At 38.1% G+C, this 24,187-nt stretch overlaps 1 protein-coding gene across 1 annotated transcript in view; it reads left to right on the top strand.

Annotated features, from left to right (window-relative positions):
* Positions 1-2,079: 2,079 nt before the first annotated feature.
* Positions 2,080-24,187, top strand: part of MGAM2 (maltase-glucoamylase 2 (putative)) — an 86,801-nt gene continuing 64,693 nt past the window's right edge. The window contains exons 1-11 of the mRNA XM_087860774.1: positions 2,080-2,185; positions 6,581-6,660; positions 15,036-15,159; positions 15,272-15,381; positions 15,710-15,864; positions 16,701-16,872; positions 19,180-19,279; positions 20,075-20,187; positions 20,308-20,433; positions 22,987-23,118; positions 23,210-23,308. Coding sequence (XP_087716900.1) covers positions 2,080-2,185; positions 6,581-6,660; positions 15,036-15,159; positions 15,272-15,381; positions 15,710-15,864; positions 16,701-16,872; positions 19,180-19,279; positions 20,075-20,187; positions 20,308-20,433; positions 22,987-23,118; positions 23,210-23,308 — 1,317 coding nt within the window. The remainder of the gene's footprint in view (positions 2,186-6,580; positions 6,661-15,035; positions 15,160-15,271; positions 15,382-15,709; positions 15,865-16,700; positions 16,873-19,179; positions 19,280-20,074; positions 20,188-20,307; positions 20,434-22,986; positions 23,119-23,209; positions 23,309-24,187) is intronic.

The raw sequence follows: 24,187 nt of genomic DNA, 5'->3' as shown, positions 1-24,187 counted from the left end.
GATGGTGGACCTATGTTGAAAATATAGGGAATATCAATATTTAATGAAATGGACCTAAAAGAAAATTGAAGAGGAGCCAGAAAACTGGCTGAAAACCAAGATTAAATGATAATCAAGGCGTCCAAACACGGAGAAATTTAAAGAGGGAGTGCTTGATAGTGCTGGGTGATTAAGAGAGTGCCCATTGTATTCAGCAGCTAAATCGCTGGTGACCTTGGCAGGGGAAGTTTCAGTGGAATGCAAGAAACAGAAGCCATGCCAGTAACGTACGAGGAAGGTAATGCAGACAGTGTGCCATATCTTTTTGTAAAGTTAGCTATAAGAGGAAAAAGAAAGTTATAACGGTATACCTAGAGATGGACACAGAATCATCACCGGAGTTTAGGGTGACTTGGGATATACTTTTGAGGGGAAAGAGCACATTCAGATGGAGAGGTTGATAATGCAAGGAAGAGGAAGGATAATTGGTGGAACAGATTTTTGAGAAATTCACAGTGTGTGAAATCTACAGAATAGATACAAGTGTTATACTTAGACAAGAGGAGGGAAAACTCTTCAAAAGAGAAGAGAAAAAATAAGAATTTACCTAGATAATTTTTATAGAAAAGTTTGGGTTGAGAAGCAGGGAGATGAAATAGCTTCTGCAAAATAGTTGTTTTGTTTGTGACATTGGAGACGATATTGGCTGAGAGTAGCAGTGTAGGTGACAAAGGTTGGGGCTTAAAATGAAGGATCAATGTTTGAAATTTCTCCTGTAAAAAATGAGAGAAGGTGGTAAGACTGTCAGTCAGCTTGAAGGCCCAGTATATTTGTCAGATTATGAACCCAGTGGCATCTATGTTGGCTGAGTGCATAAACCCGGAAGGCAGAAGTTTGGATCAATGGTTTCATTGTATGGATTCAGTTAGCAGATGAGAGAGCAAGGAAGATGAGAGAAAAAAATAGCTGTTGAGGACTACGTCAGGGAAGGATAATAACCAAGAGGCCAGGAGGGACTAAGAGATTAAGAAGGAGTGGAACAGAACAGAAGCCTCAATGTGATCAAAGAATACAGAAACAATGCCATGAGAGGGTAAAAGGGGGTGGGCTTCTGCCCAGTAAGTAGGAAGTAGAGGCTAAGAGTTCAGAAATGGAGCAATTCTGGAGGGTGATAAGTTCTAGGGAGTAACCAATGTTCAGGGGTGGTGGGAAGAGTGAAGGTGGAGAGTTAGTCAAGGAATGACATGGTGCAGGCAGTCATGGGGTTGTGAGGCATATGTATAATGTGAGATTTGCTACAATTAGAGCAGAAGCCTGGGAATGCCTCCAGAATCTGACTTCTGGAGATGAACAAATGAATATCCAAATTGCTAAAATGCCCACCTGTTGGTATACAAGCCAGGACGAGAATGAACATTCTTTGGTTCCCAGTTCACTACACACACCAATACACCAAATATTTTAAAGCTTGAGTCTATGTATGCATGAACGGCAAGGCTTCAGTGAGTGACCAGATTTATATGGGTGTGTGTTCTGTGACCATGCTAGCAAGCCTTGTGCTGGAGATCAGGATTAGGTTCACTTTTGTTACCAGAGTCTCAGCAGGATTAGTCACTTCTAAATAACTAAACACCTTGCCATCATGGCATGAGAATTGGAATAAGACTAGGATTCAGGTTTTGTTACTTTCTCCCTCCCTGAGTGTACTCTCCACTCTACTACCCAGGGAGGGTGTGAGGATCAAAGTGGCACCTAAAAGGGCTTTGTGAGGCACCTCAACCCCTCATCTCTTCTTGTATTCTGTTCCACTCCTCCCTCTCTACTTCCGGTTCTTTATGTCTGAAATATTCTTTCCTTGGACAATACTCAATCCCTCTGCAGACAAAAAGGGAAAGGGCTCTAGGGGTGTTGGATGCACAGACTCGAGTTAATTGTAAACATTATGATGAGTGGAAACCAGTATTCTCTGGATTATGTCAGGAGGAATGCTTGTAATCAAGTCATCTTGCAGATGAGTTCACATTCTAATCATGTTGCCTGTCCTTTTGGATTGATGGAGCTCTGTGGTTTGCTTAAATCTCATTATCTGTCTCCATCTAGATGGCAAAGAAACTCAGTGTATTGGAAGTCCTTCTGATCATCTTCTTCCTAACTGTACTGGCCTTAGATATCTTCTTGATGTTTTTTGTGTTTCAGAAAGATGAAGGTAAGGAAGATGCTTGTGGCTTTGGGGTTGGAAGGGTTATGTTCCTTTGCTCTTCAGCATGGCACTACATTGCATCATTCAAAATCCACATCCACAACCGATTTCAGTCAATCTGCGAAAGACAAGTATTCTTTTTCTGCAACAAGACCTTGAATGCCAGTGACATTCAGGGTCTCCCAAGTCCTATTTGATGAAATTTTAACAAGATGCAAAATTAGGCTCATCAGAGTTTTGTCCTTCAATCCAGTCATGAAGTAGTAGAGCCTTCAGTGAGAAAGAACAGTTGAGGTAACAGTGCCCAATCCCACTACATTATGGAAAAGGAAATCGGCTTGCAGCAAGTTGATTAACTTGGCTTCAATATATCAATTACAATTAGCCTCCAGCCCATATTCTGATTGAAATAGCTATCATTTCTTCATCAATACCTTCAAAACTGTTCTCTCTCACACAGAAACATCCAACAGAATGCTTTCTCCTCCATGCACATGATACTCTAAATAATAAAATAATAGTGTGTAATATAAAAATCTATCCCTAATTAAAACAGAATTTGAAGTTTATTTTGCTTGCTAAAGCTCACTCTATACATGTAGATTAAGTATGCATTGAAAAGAAATTGTCCTAACAGCAGAATCCTACTTATTCAATCTCTCTTCACCACTCTCCCAGCAAATATTAGGGTGCTTTCTAAGAACAATTGTCTTTGAAAAAGGATATATGAAAACCATTGATATAAACTATTTTTAGCCTATTGCTATTTTTTCCCTATTAAACTTTGGGTAACAAGTCCCGTGAGATTACTATCCAATGTACGTGAATAAGTAGTTTCTTTTAGTTAACATAAAACTAGATCTTCACACCTACATTTACCCAAAACCACACTCTAATTCATGCAGAGTAGTCAATTCCAATTTCACCTGTTCTATATATATTGCACTTCTTTCAAGATGCTTTTCGAAGATATGCTTCCATGAGTTGAAAAGGAGGGTTTTTTTAAAATTTAATTTTGTTTTATTGTGGTAAGAACACTTAACATGAGGTCTACCCTCTTAATAGATTCTTAAGTGTACAAGATGGTATCTTTCTTTGTAGGCAGGATGTTGCACATCAGATCCATAGAACTCATTCATCTAGCATAACTGAAACTTTATACATGTTGATTAACAGCTCCCCATTTCCTCCTCCCCTTGGCCCTGGCAACTATCATTCAAGGCTTTGCATCTGTGAATTTGACTATTTTAAATACCTCATATAAATGGAATCATGCAGCATCTGTCCTTCTGCAACCAGCTTATTTCACTCACCATGGTGTCTTCCAGGTTCATCCATGTCATTGGAAATGACCAGATTTCCTTCCTTATTTTACAGCTGATTAACATTCTGTTATATGTACACATACCGCATTTTCTTTATCCATTCATTGGTGGATGGACACACATCTTGGTTATTTGTGGATAGCACTGCAGTCAACATGAGAATGCTAGTATCTCTTTGAAGTTTTGACTTCAATTCTTTGAATTCCTTGAATAAATATTAGGGTAAATATCCAGTGTGGGATTGCGGGATCATATGGTGGTTCTATTTTTAATTTTTTGAGGAACCTCTGTACTATTTTCCATAGTGGCTGCACCAATTTGCATCATTCCCACCATTAGTATACAAGGGTTCCAATTGTTCCACATTCTCACCAACACTTACCTTTTTTTTTTTTAATAATAGTCATCCTAAGATGTGAGGTGATATCTAGTTGTGGTTTTGATTTAAATTTCCCTGATGATTAGTGACATTGAGCTTCTTTTCTGCTGGCCATTTGTGTGTCTCTAGATATATGCTTATGGAAGTCTTTTGCCCATTTTTAAATCAGATTCTTTTTGTTTGTTTTTACTATTGTGTTGTAGGCATTCCTTATCTATTTTAGAATTTTGCCCATTTTCAGATAGATGGTTTGCAAATATTTTCTCCCATCCTTTATGTTACCTTTTCATTCTATTGATGGTTTCCTTTGTTGTGCAGAAGCTTTTTAGTCTGATGTTTTTTGCTTTTGTTGTGTGTGCTTTTGGTATCATATCCCAGAAATCCTTGCCAAGACCAATTTCATGAAGTGTTTCTCACACGCCTTTTACTAGGAGTTTCACGGTTTGTTTAGGTTTTTTTTTTGTTTTGTTTTGTTTTTTTTATTTATTTGTTTGACAGAGAGAGAGAGAAAGAGCACAAGCAGGGGGAGGGGGCAAGTAGAGGGAGAAGCAGGCTCCTTGCAGAGCAAGGAGCCCGATGGGGGACTCGATCCAGGACCCTGGGATCATGACCTGAGCTGAAGGCAGATGCTTAACTGACTGAGCCACCCAGGCATCCCAAGGATCAAGGGTCTTACATTTAAGTCTTTAATCCCATTTTTTAAAATAAATTTTTATTTAAATATATATACAAACAAGTATAGAGACATAAAGGTAGGAGAGTTGTTTTGAGGTCTTTTTTGAACAGAAACAAGGTTCTAAAGGGCACCTATTATGCCCACATTAACTGTTGACTCAAGCTTCAAATGGAATTCTGGGTGTTGACTGACTCATGGAGCCTACTAAACCAGATCCTACTTCTGATGTTACATTGCAGGGTGGCAGGGATGGGGGTGGGGCTCACAAAGGTGACAAAAGCTAAAGTAAAAATAACCAATATTGAGTGAAGGTCTTTGTTCAATGGGGACAATAATATCATCCCAGTTTACCTCACAGATAGCTGAAAGTGAGTGGGGGGGGGGAAAGCAAAAAATAAACAAAAACCAAATGTGTGGGACAACAGGATATCCACGTGTAAAAAAAAATAATACTGGCTCTCTATCTGACATCACATATGACAATTAGCCCAAAATGGATCAAAACTTGAAATGTAAGAGCCGAACCTCTAAAATTCTAAGAAGAAAACATAAATATTTTGACCTTGGGTTAGGCAATGGTGTCTTTGATATAACACTGAAGCCATAACAACCAAAGAAAAAATAGGCAAATTTTACTTTTAAGAAAAAATTGTGCTTTAGGGGCGCCTGGGTGGCTCAGTCGTTAAGCGTCTGCCTTCGGCTCAGGGCATGATCCCGGCGTTATGGGATCGAGCCCCACATCAGGCTCCTCCACTATGAGCCTGCTTCTTCCTCTCCCACTCCCCCTGCTTGTGTTCCCTCTCTCGCTGGGTGTCTCTGTCTCTGTCGAATAAATAAATAAAAAATCTTTAAAAAAAAAAAAAAGAAAAAATTGTGCTTTAAAGGACACTGTCAAGGAAGTTAAAAGACAGTCGATGGGAAAACATATTTGCAAGTGACATATTTGATTCTTGTATCCAGAATATATAAAGAAATCATACAATTCAAAACAAAAAAGAAAAATAATCCAGTTTTTAAAGTGAGCACAGGATTTGAACAGATATTTCTTCATAGAAGATCTACAAATGGCCAATATGCCATGAAAAGTTGTTGAGTATCAGTTTTGGGGAAGTGCGAGTCAAAATCAAATACTCTTCACACCCACTAAAATGTCTATCATGAAAAAGACAGACAATAACAAGTGTTGAGGATGTGGAAAAATTAGAACCCTCACACACTGCTAGTAGTGATGTAAAATTGTGCAGTCCCTTTGGGAAAGAGCTTGGCAGTTTCTCAAAACTTAAAGATAGAGTTAACCATATTACTTAGCAATGCCATTTCCAGATATATAACCAAGAGACTTCAAAACACATGTTCACACAAAAACCTGTATGTAAATGTTCATTGTAGAATTCTGTGCAATAGTCAAAACGTGGAAACAACCCAAAGGTATATCAACTTTGGAATGGATTTTTTAAAGGGTTATATCCATACCGTGGTTATGATTCACCCACAAAAGGGAATGAAGTACTTGTTACATGCTGCCACACAGATGAGCCTTGAGAACATTACACCACGTGAAAGAAACCAGACACCAAAGACCACATACTTTATGATTGCATTTATATGAAATATTCAGAATAGGCAAATCCACAGAGACAGAAAGCAGATTAGCATTTGTCAGGGACTGAGAGAAGAGGGGGATGGGGAGTGACCACTAATGGGTTCATGCTTTCTTTTCGGGGTGATGAAAATGTTCTGGAACTAGATAGTGGTGATTGGTTGCACAACTTGGTCAAATACTGAAAGCCATTGAATTGTACACTTTAAAAAGGTGAATTTTATGGCATGTGAATTATATCTCAATAAAAACCAACCAAACAAAAGGCAAATGTGTTTAGCACTTGTGTGTACATGTAGATATCGGCTACCGGTAATCGTTGACTGGAGAATTGGCTGAAAGTCTGTAACTGTCCCTGCCTCCTTCCTGGAATTGTTATTACGCTACGAATACTCAACTTTTCCCTTTAATTCCTATGCAGAGGCTGAATTTGTTCCAGAGTGCCCAGAGATCCCTGAATCAGACAGGATAGACTGTGCTCCAGGCCAGGTGGTGACAGAGGTCAGATAAGTGGGCTCCCTGCTGTTGGTCTGCTGGATTTTATTGAAATGAAATGAGTTTCTGAAGTGGGGTGAGGGTGGTGGTGGAGGGGATTGTGGGCCTCTGATTTGTTTGGAGTCATTTCTTTCTTGCCTTATTAAAATAAACAGGAACACTGTGGAAGTGGGGGAAGCAGGATAGGTAAAGGGAAGAGGAGGAGGAACTAAGCGAGTGTTGGCTCATGGGGTCTCAAGTCCAAAGTCGAGGGGGAATTCCCAGCATTGCTAAATGTGTCTGACGTGTGATTCCAAGGCTAGCCATGGTAAGGTGAGATGTTTGTGGGCTAAACCATGTATTCTTTGAGAACAGAGGCCATCAAGCGCATATGGGTGACTGAGTCAGTCACTTGTATAACTCCAGGGACTTGTTATAACAAGAGCCTTCTAAAATTGGTGTTAAAATCACTAAATTCCACACCTGAAACCAATCTTACCCTATATGTTAACTAACTAGAATTTAAATAAAAACCTGAAACAAGCAAAAACACCCAAGAAACCAAAAATAAAATCATGTATTGGCAACAGATCCCCCAAATGAATGTGTGCTAAAGAGCATAGATTTTTCTCCCTGAGTAGCTACCACAAGAATATCAACTATTTGAACCCTGCTTAATTGTAACTTACGACTTTATCAGAAAGGAGGTATATATTTAGATTTTATTTCTTTCCCCTGTATTCTCCATTCTATATCCCATAATATCCTAGTGGGATATTAATTAGGATTGCATTGAATTTTAGATTAAATTTAAGAAATATTGATATCTCAATAATTTTGCATCTTCCCATTCTGAAAACAGGAAGTCTCTCCAATTCAGCTCTTTCTTATTATGTATATACCTCAACTGGGTTTTATGTTTTATGTTTCTCTTTCTCTTTATGCATATGTAATATCAATTTTATTACATATGCATTATGAGGGTTTTTCCCCCCTAGATCTTTCATATATTTAGTTTCTATTGTATATACAATCCATTATACTTTCTAACTGGTGCTTCTTTATTTCTGATTAGTCTATATTTATTTATTTTAATTATATTTATATTATATTGAATCATGACAAATTAATTATATAATTGGCCAACTGAAATTTCCTATCGTTTCTAAATGGTTTCTATAGTTCTTCTTCATGAGTTATTAAGTATGCAGTTATATTCTATGCAAATAATGATACATAAGAATGGAATTTCCAGTTCATAGGATATATACATGTTTATCTTTTGGTGATATTGCAAAATAGTTTTTCAAAGTGTTTGTACCAATTTACACTCCCTCCAGCAGTATATAAGAGCAATTACTCTGCATCCTAACCTACTCTTGGTGTTTTCTCCTTTTTCTTTGTTTATTTTAATGTAATTTTAACTTAAAAATTTTAATATTGAGGTATATTTGACACTATGTTGTATTAGTTTCAGGTGTACAGTTAGTGATTCAACATTTCCATACATTACACAGTGCTCACCATGATAAGTATAGTTACCATACACCATTATTACAAAATTATTGACTGTATTCCCTATGCTGTGTACATCCCACATGACTAATGAAGTTAAACACCTTTTCATATTACTTTTTGGCTACATGTATAATCCTATTTGTGAAGTGTCTTTTCAATTTTTTAACCAGTTTTTTCTGTTGGACTGTTCGTATTTTTCTTATTGCTTTGTGGTAATCATATATGTATTCTGGATACAAATCTTTTATCGGATATATAAATTTTAAGTATCTTCTCTTACTCTGTGATTGACTTTTAACCCAATGGTGACTTTTGATGAAAAGTAGTTCTTAATTTTAATATAACCCACTTTAAGAGTTTTAATATGTATTTTGTATTCTATTTAAAAATCTTGCCTACGCCAAAGTTAAAAAATATATTCCTATATATTTCTCCAAAAGCATTGTTTGATTTTCAAATTTAGATTTTTAATCAAGCTAGAATTGGTTTTTGTGTTTGGTATCAGGTAGAAGTCCAGAACATTTTTTTTTCTTGAATCTTTAATAGATCCATCACCACTTATTGAAATTACTGTCTTTTCCCCTCTGCATTGTAGTGGCACTCTTACTGTAAATTATATGTCTTTGTGAGGACCTATTTCTGGAATATCTATTTTGTTCCATTGTTAGTCTGTTCTTTTGCCAATAACACACTGCCTTAATTAGTATAGCTTTATAAAAGGTCATGATATGTGGTTGTGAAAGTCCTCCATATCATTCTTATTTTTCTTCAAGATTGGCTAGCCTATTCTTGATGCTTTAGATTTCTTTCTCTCTCTCTTTCTTTCTTTCTTTCTTTCTTTCTTTCTTTCTTTCTTTCTAAGATTTTATTTATTTATTTGAGAGAGAAAGAGAGCATGAGCAGAAGAGTGGGACAGAGGGAGAGGGAGAAGTAGACTCCCTGCTGATCAGGGAGCCTGACGCAGGGCAGGATCCCAGGACCTTGGGATCATGACCTGAGCCAAAGACAGACGCTTAACTGACTGAACCACCCAGGTGCCCCAATGCTTTAGATTTCTAAATACGTTTTGGAATTAGTCTCTCAGTTTCCCCAAAAAATCTATCAGAAATTTTATTCTGGTCACATAAAATGAACAGATTAATTTGGAAAGAATTGCCATATTTACAAGAGTGAAAATTCTAATCTATGATCATGATATATTTCCTTATTTATTGAGACTTCTAATTTTGAAGTTTTTGGTGTAGAGGTCTGAAATTTTTTTCCAAATTTTTTCTATTTGGTATTTTATTTTATTGTATTTTATTTATTTATTATTACATTATGTTAGTCACCATACAGTACATCATTAGTTTTTGATATAGTGATTTTATTTAAATATTTTTAAATTTTAATTTTCTGTTTAAACTCTTGTTGGCATTTTGATTTAGAATTGATTTTTTCAATATTTATCTTGTAAAGAAATCTTCTTAAATTTACTTATTAATTATCCTAGTTTGTTTATAGGCACCTTGGGATTTTCCTTAGACAATAATGATACCTGCAACTAATGACCATTTAAAATTTTTTCCAATATGCATTTCTTCTTCTTTGTCTTGTAACAATGAGGATCGTTTTTCCTTCTAATTTTTCAATATTGTTCGAGATATTTTATCTAAAAGGCAATATGCAACTATAGTAAGTTTCAGAGAATGGAACTTTCTGGAGATTGATTTTTAACTAAACATAAGAAATAACCTTTGCAGTAAAATACTAACTATGAAGGTGAAATTTTGGATTTTGGAAGAAGTTGGCTACCCGTCTTTCACGGAACTTAAGCATCTTTCAGAGGCACTACTGAAAAAAATCCTTATATCAAATGGAAGTTGGATTAGATCATTTTCAAGCAATTCTCAAATTCTTCTAGTTAATAGTTTGAGTGGAAAATAGCATAAAAGTCTACTTAGAAGATAACTGGAGACTACTCCCTGGGAGAGTTTGGTGTTAGGGGAAGAACAGACATAGGGAGACTCGTCATGAGTCGGACGCTGTAGTCCAGGGAGCAATTTATGAGGGTCTGTGTTCTTGTCTGCGGTGGTAGTGGAAATGGGAAAGAATAAGGAGAAGTATCTGCATTAACGGTTTGACCTTTGGTGTCTGCAACACTGCGAATGGCTTAAAATTGAAGGAGGCATGTTATGGCAGACTGCCTTCAAAAATACTGGATTTACCTGAACGTATTAGATTTCTTGTCTTATTGCTTTTTATAGAGGTCTACAGACTTTGGAACAATTTATGACAGTGAAACTAACCTTTTGGACTTTGCCAACCTCAGTTTCAGAGGTAGCAGAGCCACAGAGTATCTGCTTCAGACTTAGGAATATCAGTTCTAGAGGTTATCCAGAGCCTGCAAACTCTTTTTCCACTGATCCCCTCCAGCTTTTTTCGTTGTTGCTATCTGGAGAAGATGAGGCAGGAATATCAGCTGTATATATGGAGAATTAATGAGTACATTTAAGAATGTTTTTTCATCATGATGTGATTGCTTTGTTTATGATAGACGTGAAACACTAATTTAAGTTATATTCATATTGTCATTTTTCAAAGCAATTACATCAGATGTTAGCATCTGAAATAGTTGTCAGTACTATACCTTTTCCAAAAGAGTAGTGTTGTGACATATTCTTTTGTTTTTTTAATCACAAAATTTATGCTGGATATATTCCTTTAATAAAAAAGATTGCGAGATTAGAGTTATGTACAGAGTAAAGTGGGAAAGTCTTTCCTTATTCATAATGCTTTCTCTCTACCTCCAGATCCCCTCCCCAGAATCAGGTCAATAGCTTGGTGTGTATCCTTCTCTTAATTTTTCTATGCTTTTGCATATATGTGTATATTATACATACATATTAATATATTTTTGTTTTGTTTTAACCCAAATTATACTATATATTATTTTATAATTTGCTTTTTAATTTAGGGCATTTAAATTTACCACATTATTATATTTTAATAATAGTTTCCTTCTGGGGGCACCTAGGTGGCTCAAGTAGGTTAAGCATTCAACTCTTGACTTTGGCTCAGGTCATAATCTCAGGGTCATGAGATGGAGCCCCGTGCCAGGCTCCATGCTGAGCGTAGAGTCTGCGTGCGCACATTCTCTCTCTCTCTCAAAATAAATAAATTTAAAAATTTTTAAAAAGTTTGCTTCTTTTGAGATGATCATATGATTTTCTTTTGTCAATGTTGTGAATTACGTTAAAACATTTCTTAATTTTGAACCATTTTAGTTTTATGCTTGATAACCCTTATTTGGCCATTATGCATGAATTCTTTTAATACACTAATGAATTCAAATTGTTAACTTTTTATTTAATGTTTATAATAATGTCTATGTTTTTAAAGTGAAATTGGCTTATATATTTTTATTTTTGACTTTTCCTTGTCTAGTTGGTTGCCAGAATTTTTATAGTTTAATAAAATGAGTCAGGAAACTTTCCATCTTTCCTATGTTCAGAAAAATATATATATAATATAAGAATATCTATTCCCCAAATCATCTGGGCAAAGTATCTTTTCTTTCTTTTTTTTTTTTAGGGAAGGGTCTTTGATTACTTACAATTTCTCATGGCAACAGGTCATTTCAAGTTTTCTACCTCTTCTTATTTTGATTATTTAATATTTTACTATTTAAAGATTCAAATTATAGTTTCACATTCATTGGCAAATATTTGTACAGTTTTCTTACAATCCTTAGTTATGTTTAAAATCCTATATATCGGGGCGCCTGGGTGGCACAGCGGTTAAGCGTCTGCCTTCGGCTCAGGGCGTGATCCCGGCGTTATGGGATCGAGCCCCACATGAGGCTCCTTCGCTATGAGCCTGCTGCTTCCTCTCCCACTCCCCCTGCTTGTGTTCCCTCTCTCGCTGGCTGTCTCTATCTCTGTCGAATAAATAAATAAAATCTTAAAAAATAAAATAAAATAAAATCCTATATATCTGAGGCACCTGGCTGGCTCTGTTGGTTAAGTCTCAGACTCTTGATTTTGGCTCAGGTCATGATCTCAGGATCGTGAGATCGAGCCCTGCATTGGGCTCCATGCTGAGCATGGAGCCTGCTCGAGATTCTCTCTCTCCTTCTCCTGCCACCCCATTCATGCTCGCACATTCTCCCTCTCTCTCAAAAAAGAATTCTATATATCTGTTGTCATTCACCATTTTTGTTTATAATCTTGTTTGTCCCTCTTTTTGTCAATAGAGGATTTCATAAGGTATTTGTATTTCTTTGATCTTTTCAAAGAGTCTTGTTAGATTTATTGATCTGCCAAGCTAATATCAAAATATATCTTTGTACTGTAGTAATTATCCGTGTTGGAATATCCGTAGTAGGAATTCACACATAGGCCATACCTACAAAATAGGAAGTTCCAAAATGCATATTCATGGTCTCATATGTGCACTGAAATTTAGCTTGTCAGGAACATGGCATTTCAAATGATTGTGGAAACAATGTCTATTTAATTAATGGTGGTGTCTGTCTCACCTACTAAGCTGTGGACAGCACTGTATCACGTGAACTTAGACAAATATCTGGAACAGAGGAGACACTTATTTCACGTTTTAAACTGATAACTATAGATACTTGATTCTTTTCTCTTTCATTAATTACTGCTTTTACTCATTAATCCTTCATGTAGTTTTTCTGGGTTTATTTTGTTCTTTTCTAATTACCTGCGTTGTATATTGAGTTGTTCATCATGTATAACATTACTTTCTCTCTTTGATTCCCCCTTCCCTCACCTGTATTCTCTTTTCACCCCTTTTGGAATCTTCTAGTTGAGTGTTACTGTCTGCCCCCCCCCCCGGTCACTTTGCCTACCATTTCTGTCTTCTTTCCGTGTCTTTGTCCTTGTGTTCTGAGGTAATCCTAAATATGATTAAAAATTTTTTTTCTTCTTGTCTTGACATTGTTCTCGTTCCTTTATGTTACTCAGTCCAAATATTAGGGAGTTTTAAATCTTGTTCAGTATCTTAACTTTCAGTATGCTTTCTTGCTTTTTTTTTCTAATGAAAGCAGCAGTTATGTGCCTCTCTCTAAACATAATAATTATATTTATTTAAAAGTTTTGTAATTTTTTTCTATTATTGCTTCCTGCAATTTGTTTCTTCTGTTTATTAAGTCTGGTTCCTATCATAGTGTTGGTTTCTCTCATGTTTGGTGGTTCTTGACTGTCATCTTTATTTAATTACCTATGATTGCCTGTCCTATTTAACTTGGCTTGCACAGAGTATTTAGGAGGGAAGGAAAGGACCGCTGGAGAGAATGTGGGTACTTGTCTGGGTGAGGGGCTTGGCTGATTAGCTGGTGCACTGCCATGTCTTCTGGTTCCCAGCATCTTTCCTAACTTCCTTAGCCTATGAACAAATACTTCAGGATGCCCACGAACTAACCAGAGCTTACCAATAGTTGTAAGGAATGTCAGATTGGGGAGCTAAATGTTCATACTGGAGCTTCCCACTTAATCATCCAAAACTATGGCCCAGATTCTCTTCTACTTTTCCACATTGACTTGGCTTGGAGCACTTCTTTTTCTCCTCTTGTGTTTTAGATTATTATTATATTTTCCCCTAGAGTTGATGAGGTCTATTTCCTGTGTTTCAGTAATTTCATATCATTTCTGCCATATTGCATTATAGCTGGCTGCTTTGTAATGGTTTTGTATTTTTTTCTTAATGATACTTCCGTCACTTCATGTGAATTTAGTTGGGTGGAGTGGTGGATGCCTATGTTTGTTTCAACAGTTTGATTCAATTTGCCATTTATTTTATTTCTTTATTATAACAAAACAATTTTTATGTAAGTGAATATTAAAATTGTAGGACCTATAGAAAATACATCTCACCAAAAAATAATCATTTTTTAAAAGCTTTTATTTATGTATTTGACAGAGAGAGAGAGCACAAGCAGGGGGAGTGGCAGAGGGAGAGGGAGAAGCAGACTCCCCACTGAGCAGGGAGCCCGGGTGGGGCTTGATTCCAGGACCCCAGGATCACAACCTGAGCTGAAGGCAGACGCTTAACTGACTGAGCCACCCAGGCGCCCCAAATAATAATCATTTTAAGAATTCATAATCAAACCACTCTGAGAAACCACATGTGGTTTATTTTTACCTTGTGGACATTGTGAATTTGTTTATGTCACCCTCTGTCCCAGTTCTAAATTTTTTCCTATTTCCTTTGCTTTATTTTTCTTACATTTTAGAAATGCATTTCTTTATGCCCTACTGTTAGTCATTTCCGTGACCCTTCCTCATGAGAAAGTCTAAACTGGTTGGTCTGACATCCAGCTTACTCATAGTATGAATATTGTGTCCCTTCAGAGTGTTTCTCTTACTCAGTGTTCTTGGCACAATGAACTTGTGGTTTTATGAATCTATCATGCATTGCTGCTTTCTTTGCTTGGAATACTGCTCTCCTGTTCCCTTATCTAACCCCTCCCTGTGCACTAGGAGTGGGCTTACCTTTCACCTACTGGAAGCCCTCCCCACCCTGCTTGCATCCTTCGGCTGTGTGCCAAGGCTGGCATGTGCGCTCCTTTAGCCCCTGGACACTCTCTGTCCAAGTACTCCTCTCATACTGAAATTGCATGTACTACTAGACCGTAATGGAAGTTTCCCAAAGGCAAGAACTGTGTTGTTTATCTGTATTATTAGTTTCTTGTCAGGTAGGTAATAAATGCATATTGGATGGCTGGATAAATGTGAGAATAAAAAAAGAAGAAATAAATGACTGCCATGTAAATAGGACCTCTCTTAAATTCTTCTTGGAATAAAATTGGTTATAAATACATAGACAGAACTTTCTTTCCTTCATTTCATATTATGCTCACTCTGTGCCGTTGTTTACAGGATGTCTGCAGGCAGCAACATAAGTGCTGCTGGAAACCTGTGCCAGACACTAACGTCCCTAGGTGCTTCTTCCCCAGGAACTGGGGCTATGAAGCCAACAGTATCCAGAATGACACAAGGACAGGTGAGCATTACCCTAATGAGGTCCAGGGAACCGCTCTTGATGACTCAGATAAGCTAAAGGCAAAATAAAGTCTAAAAGCTTCCTCCCCCCATTTTTCTCCCCCCACCCCTAGGGTTTACAGCCCAGTTGAGAAAGTTGCCATTCCCATCTCTGTTTGGATATGATGTGAGGGATGCCACCTTCACAGCGGAATATCAGACACCCAATCGTTTTCATTTTAAGGTTGGTTTGGTAGTTATCACTGAATACATCTCTGAGGAAATCAATGCCCCCATACTGGGTTCAGATCATTCTCCTTTAGGCACTGCATAGAGGTGTGGAGGCAGAAGGTGCCTCTGTTCCCCTCTGCAGGAACCTCCCAAGGGAGTGTGTGGGCTGTTTCATATTTTGTGGCATTCGTGTGATTGGGTGATTTTTTTCTCACAACTCAGGAAACACAGGATTAATAATTAGAAGCTATTTTCATCGGGGGCCGAGAGTGAAGATCCTTTGTAGCTCTACAAGGAAGTGGTCTCATCTGGAGTTGGTCTTTCTCTTTTCCTTCTGACAGATTAGTGATACCGACAACAAACGCTATGAAGTCCCCCCTGAAATTATTAACCTGTCTGCGAGGACTACTAATACTTCCAATTTGAACTATTACATAGAGGTCATTGATAAGCCCTTCAGCATCAAAATAATGAGGACGAGCAACAGAAGAGTCCTGTGAGCTTTTCAACACTCTTTGTATATCTTTGAATATACAGTCTCAGTATCAATCAGTCTGGCTTACTGGGGGTGGATAATGAGATAAGTACGACTTGGGAAAATGTTTGGACCTCAGAAAAATGTCAAAGTTTTTACTGTAAATCATTAACACTCGCTAATCTGTCATGATTGCAGAGCATAGCATGCTAAAATATAATGTGCTGGGGTGCTAAGTTAGAGAAACGCGCTCTGAGTTATGGTCTGTTATGAAACAGGAAGTTTTATTATTTTGGATTACCGTTCACTTTGGAACTCAGCTTCACTGCTTATCTTTTCAAGTTTTTATTTCCTGAGAAACTTGCCACGAAGAACCTAACAATGGCCTGAGCTTAAACCACAAATTGTATGGGAGAAAATACAGGGATTCATGTCGGTAAAACCTGTACACATGTTCTGGCACCAGCAAGTTACTGGTCAGCTTTGGGATGTTAGGCAAAGTCTCTCCATCAACCTCAGTTCCCACATCCACAGAAAGGGAATCAGAATACCCACTGTTGCTCGTGAACGGAGCTATGTTCATGAAGCTTCCAGAGCAAGGCCCGGCATGAAGTAGATGCCCAGCAAGTGAAAGGTCCCATCTGCTCTCTTCCCCCAGTCATCCAACTGGAGCTTCTGGTATTACCTCTCCCCTAGAATGAAAGCATCAGAGACGCCCTAGAAAGGCCTGCCAAGGTAGTAGGAACGTGGATGAGAGCACCTGAAACAACTGTTCTCAAAGTCAACAGGGAGAGTAGCGGACAGGGTCCTGGCAGAGAGAGCTGTTTGGTGACTCTCGCTCTTACCCCACGGCCCAGATTGGACACGAGCATCGGGCCCCTGCAGTTCGCCCAGCAGTACCTGCAGCTGTCCTTCCGTCTGCCCAGCACCACCGTGTACGGGCTGGGGGAGCACGTGCACCAACAGTACCGCCACAACATGACCTGGAAGACCTGGCCCATCTTCACCCGCGATGCCACCCCCACCGAGGTGAGCTTCCCTTCCCCCTCCCTACGGCTCACGGTAAGGAACCCCTTCTCTCCTTTCCCGAAAGTGACCTAGAGCCAAGCAACCTACAGAATTACATCCATATCTTATTTTGCCCAAGTTAGATCCGTTTGTGCTGGAGGATACTTGTTCTTGAGGTTTATAAACTCACAGTTAGTAATACATCAATTTCTTTGGTTTTTTCTTTTATTATTATTTTTTATTGAAGTATTGCTGACATACAACATTATATTAGTTTCAGGTGTACAATATAATGATTCCATATTTGTCTATACTGTGAAACAATCACCACAATAAGTCTAATTAACATTTGTCACCACACTAGGTACAGAATTTTTTTTTCCTTGTGATGAGAACTTTTTTTTTAATTCAGTTAATTAACATATTATTAGCTTCAGAGGAAGAGGTCAGTGATTCATCAGTAATGTATCAATTTTAAAAACGTCCCACTTTTAAAGGGAAATATAATTTAATGACTATATGATGGACTAATATATATTAGAAAATCCTTCTGCAAAATAACTATGTTTGTCTTAAATAATTGGGTAGCAGCTAGGGGAGAGCTTCAGCAGGAGCCACCTCCACTAGAATTTTGTGGACTAAAAAAATTCCCCCTTTGGCAGCTTTAGTATTATTCTAGGTCTCTGCTAGTTGAAGTATGTTCTGGAGAAAGCAGTGTTGTCATCACTTGGGTTGTTGTTAGAAATGCCAAGTCAGAACCCAGACCTACTGAATCAGAAGCTGCATTTTCACCAGATCTGCAAGTGAACCACATGCATATTCAAGTGGGTGAAGAGCTGGTCTAGAGCAGTGCCTGTCCACTGATCTGTAGTGAAGGATCAGTTCCTTTCTTTCTCTCTGTTTTTTTTTAAAACCTGGGGAAATGAAATGAAATGACTCAAAGACATATAAAATATAAGATCAAATTTTAAATTGAACAGATATAAAATTACTCTTTTAAATTGCTGTAAGATTTCTTGTTTTTTTTGTACTTTCCTTGCTGATTTACAGCAAAGGGTGTGGAGAGGTGCCAGTCCACGGACAACACTTAAAGTAGCATTGCTTTGTAGAGCAGGTCTTGAAGCCTTCATTGTGCTTCTGATGTTTGCCAAGTCTGTGCAAGGCGTGCCTGTTCATGTAGTTGCAAGGGAGGGATGGGACTGAAGTTTTGCAAGTCGTATTCCATGGGAGATGAACAAATCAAGTAGCAAGCACATTAACTGGCCCACCCACCGGTATTTGATGCAATGAAGAGTAAAGCAGTAGTTGGCACATTCACTAAAGTGCTTGCTCAAGGTCCCTGACAAACATGGAACCCTAAGCATCATACTAAGCTTGGCTTTCTAGAGCTGAAAAATCCTTGAGTTATGTAGTCACAGATTAGATAGATGTTTTATCTATCTTTCTTCCTTCTTTCCTGCCTCCCTCCCATCCTCCCCTCCTTCCTGCCTGCCTGCTCTCTTTTCTCTTTCTCACTTTTTCACTCACAGTAACACACATTATCTCTTTTTATATCAGTGCTCATCACGGCCCTGTGACAGGTTCATTATCTTTTTTTTTTAATTTTGAACTTATTTACTACCTAAGAATTATATATTAATTATAGAAAAATTAGAAAATATAGCTAGGCATAAAGAAGAAATACAAAATTTCTCATAATAACATCATTTTCTGCTAACATTTTGTCATATGTCTTTGCAGATATTTTCCAAATTTTAAAAAAAGAACTCGACTGAGATATAATTTATATACTGTAAAATTCATCTGTTTTAAATGTACAATTCAGTGATTGCTTAGCACATCACCAAGTTGTGCAGCTATCATCATAATCCAGTTTTAGAAGATCTTCATGACCCAACTAGGATTCCTCATACCTTTATAGACATAATCCCCATTTCCACCCCAGTGCCCACTTTAGCCCCGGGCAATCACTAATCTACTTACTGTCTATATAGATTTAACTTTTCTGGATACTTCATATAAATAGAATCACGCAATGTATGGTTTCTTTTGCATCTGTTTCTTTAGTATCTCATGTATGAGGTTTATTCCTGTTGTAGCATGGGTCAGGTTTTCATTTCTTCTTATTACTAATAGTATTCCATTGTATGTATTTTGTTAATCTACTTATCAGTTGATGTTACCATTTGAATACCTTTTTGATACAATACTAAGCTAAGTCAAGTATTGACCAAGTTCATGTTGTATGTAGCATTTGATATTGTTCTAGGGTAAATAAAAACATTTTTAACATGTACTACTATTATTTGTTACCATTTTTCTTGACAGGGCATGATTAATCTGTATGGAGCTCATACATTCTTCCTGTGCCTTGAAGACACCAGCGGCTCCTCTTTTGGGGTTTTTCTATTGAACAGTAATGCCATGGGTAGGAAGCATCTTTTTATCTCAACAGGAATATGTTTGGGGGTGTGGCTTTTATAAACACGACTTTCATGGCGAGATCGCTGTTTAACAGAATGTGTATTTAACCTACAATGCTTCTATATGGGAACCCAAAAGTAGGGTGACATGTTATAAATCCAATTCATGCTGAAAGCTATTCCTATTGAAAACTTCTTTGGGGTTCTCTTTTGACGCAGTGTTTTCCATCATATTCTATAGATAGTAAGATGCACTGACAGATAAGTCCCAACAATACCTGTCGATTTTAACACGTAAACCAGGCTGTCTGTAGGCAACAAGGCTGTGTTCTCATAGCTCATCCCTTCCCTACTCCAGAATCTTCTCCCTCAAGCTTCTTGGACTAAGAGTGCCTTAATAAGGGTTTGTTTTTATTTTTGTTTGTAAATTGTAGTTAAATTCATCCAACAAGGTTTTTAAAACTTTTCTGTTACGTTAAATCACTCACAAATTCCAGACATTTGTATTGTTATATAGCCAGATTAAAATAGAATCGGTTCTTAATTGAACTTAAATTAAAAAAATAACATAATAAAAAATAGAATTGGTTCTGCTTTCTTTTAAAAAATCAATTCTTCATTAGTGTTTTACTCACTTAATATTATGATAAACAACAAACAATCTAAAAAAAAGAAATGTGTGATTGTTATCTCTTGCAAAATGAGGCTAAGATTGTTTTGGATAGCTCAGGTATTCATATTCCAGAGAAAAGTATAGTTGTAACCACGAAATTCTAATGACTCTCATTTTAATCCTGCAGAGGTCACCCTGCAGCCTGCTCCTGCCATCACTTACCGCACAATTGGGGGCATCCTTGACTTCTATGTATTCCTGGGAAATACTCCGGAACAAGTGGTTCAGGAATACCTGGAGGTAAGGGCTTTGCTTGAAGACAATTATAAATGGAAATGGAAACAGTGTTTTCTGTATCAGACATGGTACTCAAAACAGCAGTTTTTAAATGCTTAGACATGTCTATATTTATTTTTTCAGCTCATTGGACGACCATTCCTGCCTCCCTACTGGAGTCTTGGGTTCCAGCTTAGTCGCAGGAACTATAGTGGCATCAATGGATTGAAGAAGGTAGTGGATCGAAATCGTGTAGCTGGGATCCCTTATGTAAGTCAGAACTTCTCGTAACATGTGTAAGGCACCATCTCCTATCTTTTAGTTTTTGCGTCTAATTCAACATATTAGGAAGAAATACAGAGAGATAGGTGGATAGACAGATAGATGGATACACACATACATACGTAGACGGACAAACAGGCACACTTAGTGTCAGAAATTTGCATGCTAAATTACTTTTGTCACCATGGAAACAGCAGCTTATGGAGTCGGATGGATACGGTTTTGAATTTTAGCTTTGCTTCTTCCTAGCTTTCTCAGTGTTGTTCTAGTCAATTAGCATCTTTGAGTCTTAGTTTCCCCCTTTATAAAATGAGAACGTAAGGCTTCCTGTGGGGGACTGGTAGTGAGGAATGCCTTACTCTCTGCGTGGAAGGCAGGCAGCGCAGAGGATGAGCTCCATCAAAGTTAGCTGTTACTTTATGAAAGCAGCGCCTCGGGAGATATGGTTAACAAGAGCTGATGATTGTAAAAATGACTCACAGTAAGTGAGTTTCTCATAGTGACCTTGAACGCTCCCTCCAGATCTAGCAGACTCTAATTTTGAAAGCTCAGTGGTATTTATGATGTTCAATGTCCACTAGTAAGTAGAGAATTATTAAGTGTAGATTATTTGATAAGTTCCTCCAGGAGATGCATAATGCCTTTAAGGAAGTTATCAGAACAGTTTATTTGGGGCTAGATCTTTGGAACTGTGTTGCAAGCATATATTTGGTTAGCATGTGAAGGAAGACTGTGCAGGTGGAAATCAGGACTTAACAATCCCCTCTCAGGGCAGCGAGGAGAGCAGGCAGGGAGATGAATTATTCCTGTGAGAAAACATGCCCACTGTGGTGTTTTGGTGTTAAGAGGAACTTGATCATGTGTTTCATTTTAATGCTCCCAAATCTGACACCTGCAAGCGCTTAATTCCAGGAGGAATCAGGCCAAATCTTGCCACATGGCTATTGTTTTACACGGTGCTTTCACAATCATGGTTAAACGTCATATATTGGTACTTTGTAAATGAGATGATGGAGACACACTGCATGGTTTAACCTAAGGTCACGAGAGCTAGCTAAATGGTAGGCCCAGGATTCAAAAATAGTTCTTTTGACTACATGTGGCATTGGTTTCGATCTATCCCCGCACCTCTGATGTGCAGGGCTTTTCTGAGGTGTTGCTGATTCAGGAACAGATAAGCTTTCCTTCCACAGATTGGCTCTTTCCCACCACGTGGTAGTGGAGGCACCTGGGTACGATTGACTGCCCGGTGTTAGAACAGATGTGCTGCGTTGGCACCAGGCCACCAGCCACATTTTCCTGCGGGCCTGGAAGCTAGAACCTTCTAGGACACATGAGAAACACTTACTACCTAAGGAAAACTTGCTTAGAAGAACTTCGGATGTCTTTGAAGTTGTGGCAATTTGCGGGGGGGATAAAAGAGCAGCTGGACCCCAAGGGCCTATCACAAAAAACCCAGTCGACCCCACCCACCCAAGCATATGACCTTGGGACGTGTGGCTCAACCCCTTCACCTTTCAATTCTCACTAAGAATAATACCTGCTCCTCACAGATTGGTATGCAAACATTCAAATAATCTGTGTATGAGACTTTGGTTAATTAAAGCTCTGCCCCTTTGTCATTTATCTTTGTGAGTTATTATTCTAGCGGTTTTATAGAGCAAGAAGACTGTTTTCTCCTCGTATGATATATTCTAATTTAATGTGTAGGGTCCAAGTTAGCACATGGTTACAACATTACGAATATACTCACCCAAACAGACATTTAAAGAGCACCTGTTTTATTTATTTTATTTTATTTTTATTTTTAAAGATTTTATTTATTTATTTGACAGAGAGAGAGAGAGATAGCCAGCGAGAGAGCGAACACAGGCAGGGGGAGTGGGAGAGGAAGAAGCAGGCTCCCAGCGGAGGAGCCTGATGTGGGGCTCGATCCCAGAACACCACGTTCACACCCTGAGCTGAAGGCAGATGCTTAACGACTGAGCCACCCAGGCGCCCCAAGAGCACCTGTTTTATGTCAAGCATCCAAGCTCTCAAGTTGCAGTGATGAACAAGACATAGTCCCTACCCTCAACTTCCTCCCAGTACCTCATGACACGCATCCGTCAGGACAAAGACATAAAACTGCAGCCTAAGAGTGCCTGCATCTTTCAGAAGGGGCTTATTTACTTCTAGGAGGTAGCCAAGTCCTGGAAGTTCAAGGATCATTAAGAAATAGGACTTCAGGGGCACCTGGGTGCCTCTGTCTGTTAAGTGCCTGCCTTCAGCTCAGGTCCTGATCTCAAAGTCCTGGGATCAAGCCCTGTGTCAGGCTCTGCACTCAGTGGGGAGCCTGTTTCTCCCTCTGCTCCTCCCCCTGCTCATGCTCACTCTCTCTCTCAAATAAATGAATAGAATCTTAAAAAAAGAAGGAAAGAAGGAAAGAAAGGAAAGAAAGAAATATGGCTTTAGTTTTAGGGAGCAAGAACCAGAGCTATGATCCCTTCCATCAGCACGGTGGTATTTCCTAGGTTCTAACTGGCCGGCACTATCTTTCAGGATGTCCAGTACTCTGACATAGACTACATGGATGGAAATAAGGATTTCACTGTCGATAAACAGGCTTTCCCTAATCTCTCAGATTTTACCAGCGACTTACATAAGCAAGGACTGAAATATGTAATCGTTATGGTATGTTCAAACAAGTCTGTTGCCTTGTTTTCCCTTTCAAAGTGCAAAAGAAATTGACAAAAATAATATTTGTTATATGTTTATTTATTAGAATCCTGGCATCTTAAATAACTCTGACTACCCCCCGTATATGAATGGAAGGACAAAGAGAGTATGGGTCTTGGGAGACAATGGCTTTGTCGTTGGGCAGGTAATTTTGCAAGGAAAACAATTACAGTCATTTGGGGGGAAGTTTGTACTCTTATTATGAAAGTGAGTAGAAGGCACGTTGTAATATCTACTGTTTCCTTGGCTTTCGAGGCTTCCTTTATTATTATTTTTAAAACAGTAGATGTAATGGTAAAATGATTATGATTCTGAAGGATTTTTTAAAATTGAAATGTATTTGACGTATGATATTGTGTAAATTTAAGGTGTACAGCATGTTGATTTGATACATTTGTATATTGCGATATGATTGTCATTGTGGCGAGAGCACTTCTGCCATATCACATAATTATCATTTCTTTCTTCATGGTGGGAAAAATTAATATCTAGTCTCTAAAAAGCTAGCCCCTGACCTTCGGTACTACAGATATTTGAGAAGCAATTATTGTAAGAAGAAAATTCATTTATTCTTAAAGTCCTCTGGCCTCTCAATTTCTTTCTCTTTCCCAAGACAATACGTCCGGCTACAATAATGTAGCAAGATGCTCACAGTCTAATGTGAAACCTGTCTCAGCAAATGTACTTTTATTTTACATGAGACGTACAGAGCCCAGCCTTTATTCAGGCACTGGAGTAGGCTGATGAGAAGCCTATTGCCAGAGTACTTTACATCAAATCGTGGAGGCAACTTTCTGTTCCAGTTACACATAGGGTCAGCCCTAGCTGATTGGATTATGTGAGATTTACTAAAACTGATACTTAATCTGAGAGTTTATGTGGCTGCAAGTTGTGTTGCTCCTGGACAGTTTACTTTTCAAAACTGTCTTTTCAGGGTTATCAATGCCCCCTTAATCTAACTGCTCACTTAATTCCTGTCATTGACTTTGTTTATAATACTTAATCCTATTTACTTTCTTTTTCA

This window comes from Ursus americanus, chromosome 3 (genome assembly GCF_024610735.1).
Source record: "Ursus americanus isolate L20-20 chromosome 3, mUrsAme1.1.p, whole genome shotgun sequence".
NCBI classification, from domain to species: Eukaryota; Metazoa; Chordata; class Mammalia; order Carnivora; family Ursidae; genus Ursus; species Ursus americanus.
Note: the sequence above shows the minus strand (reverse complement) of the source record. Positions and strands in the feature narration are given on the sequence as shown.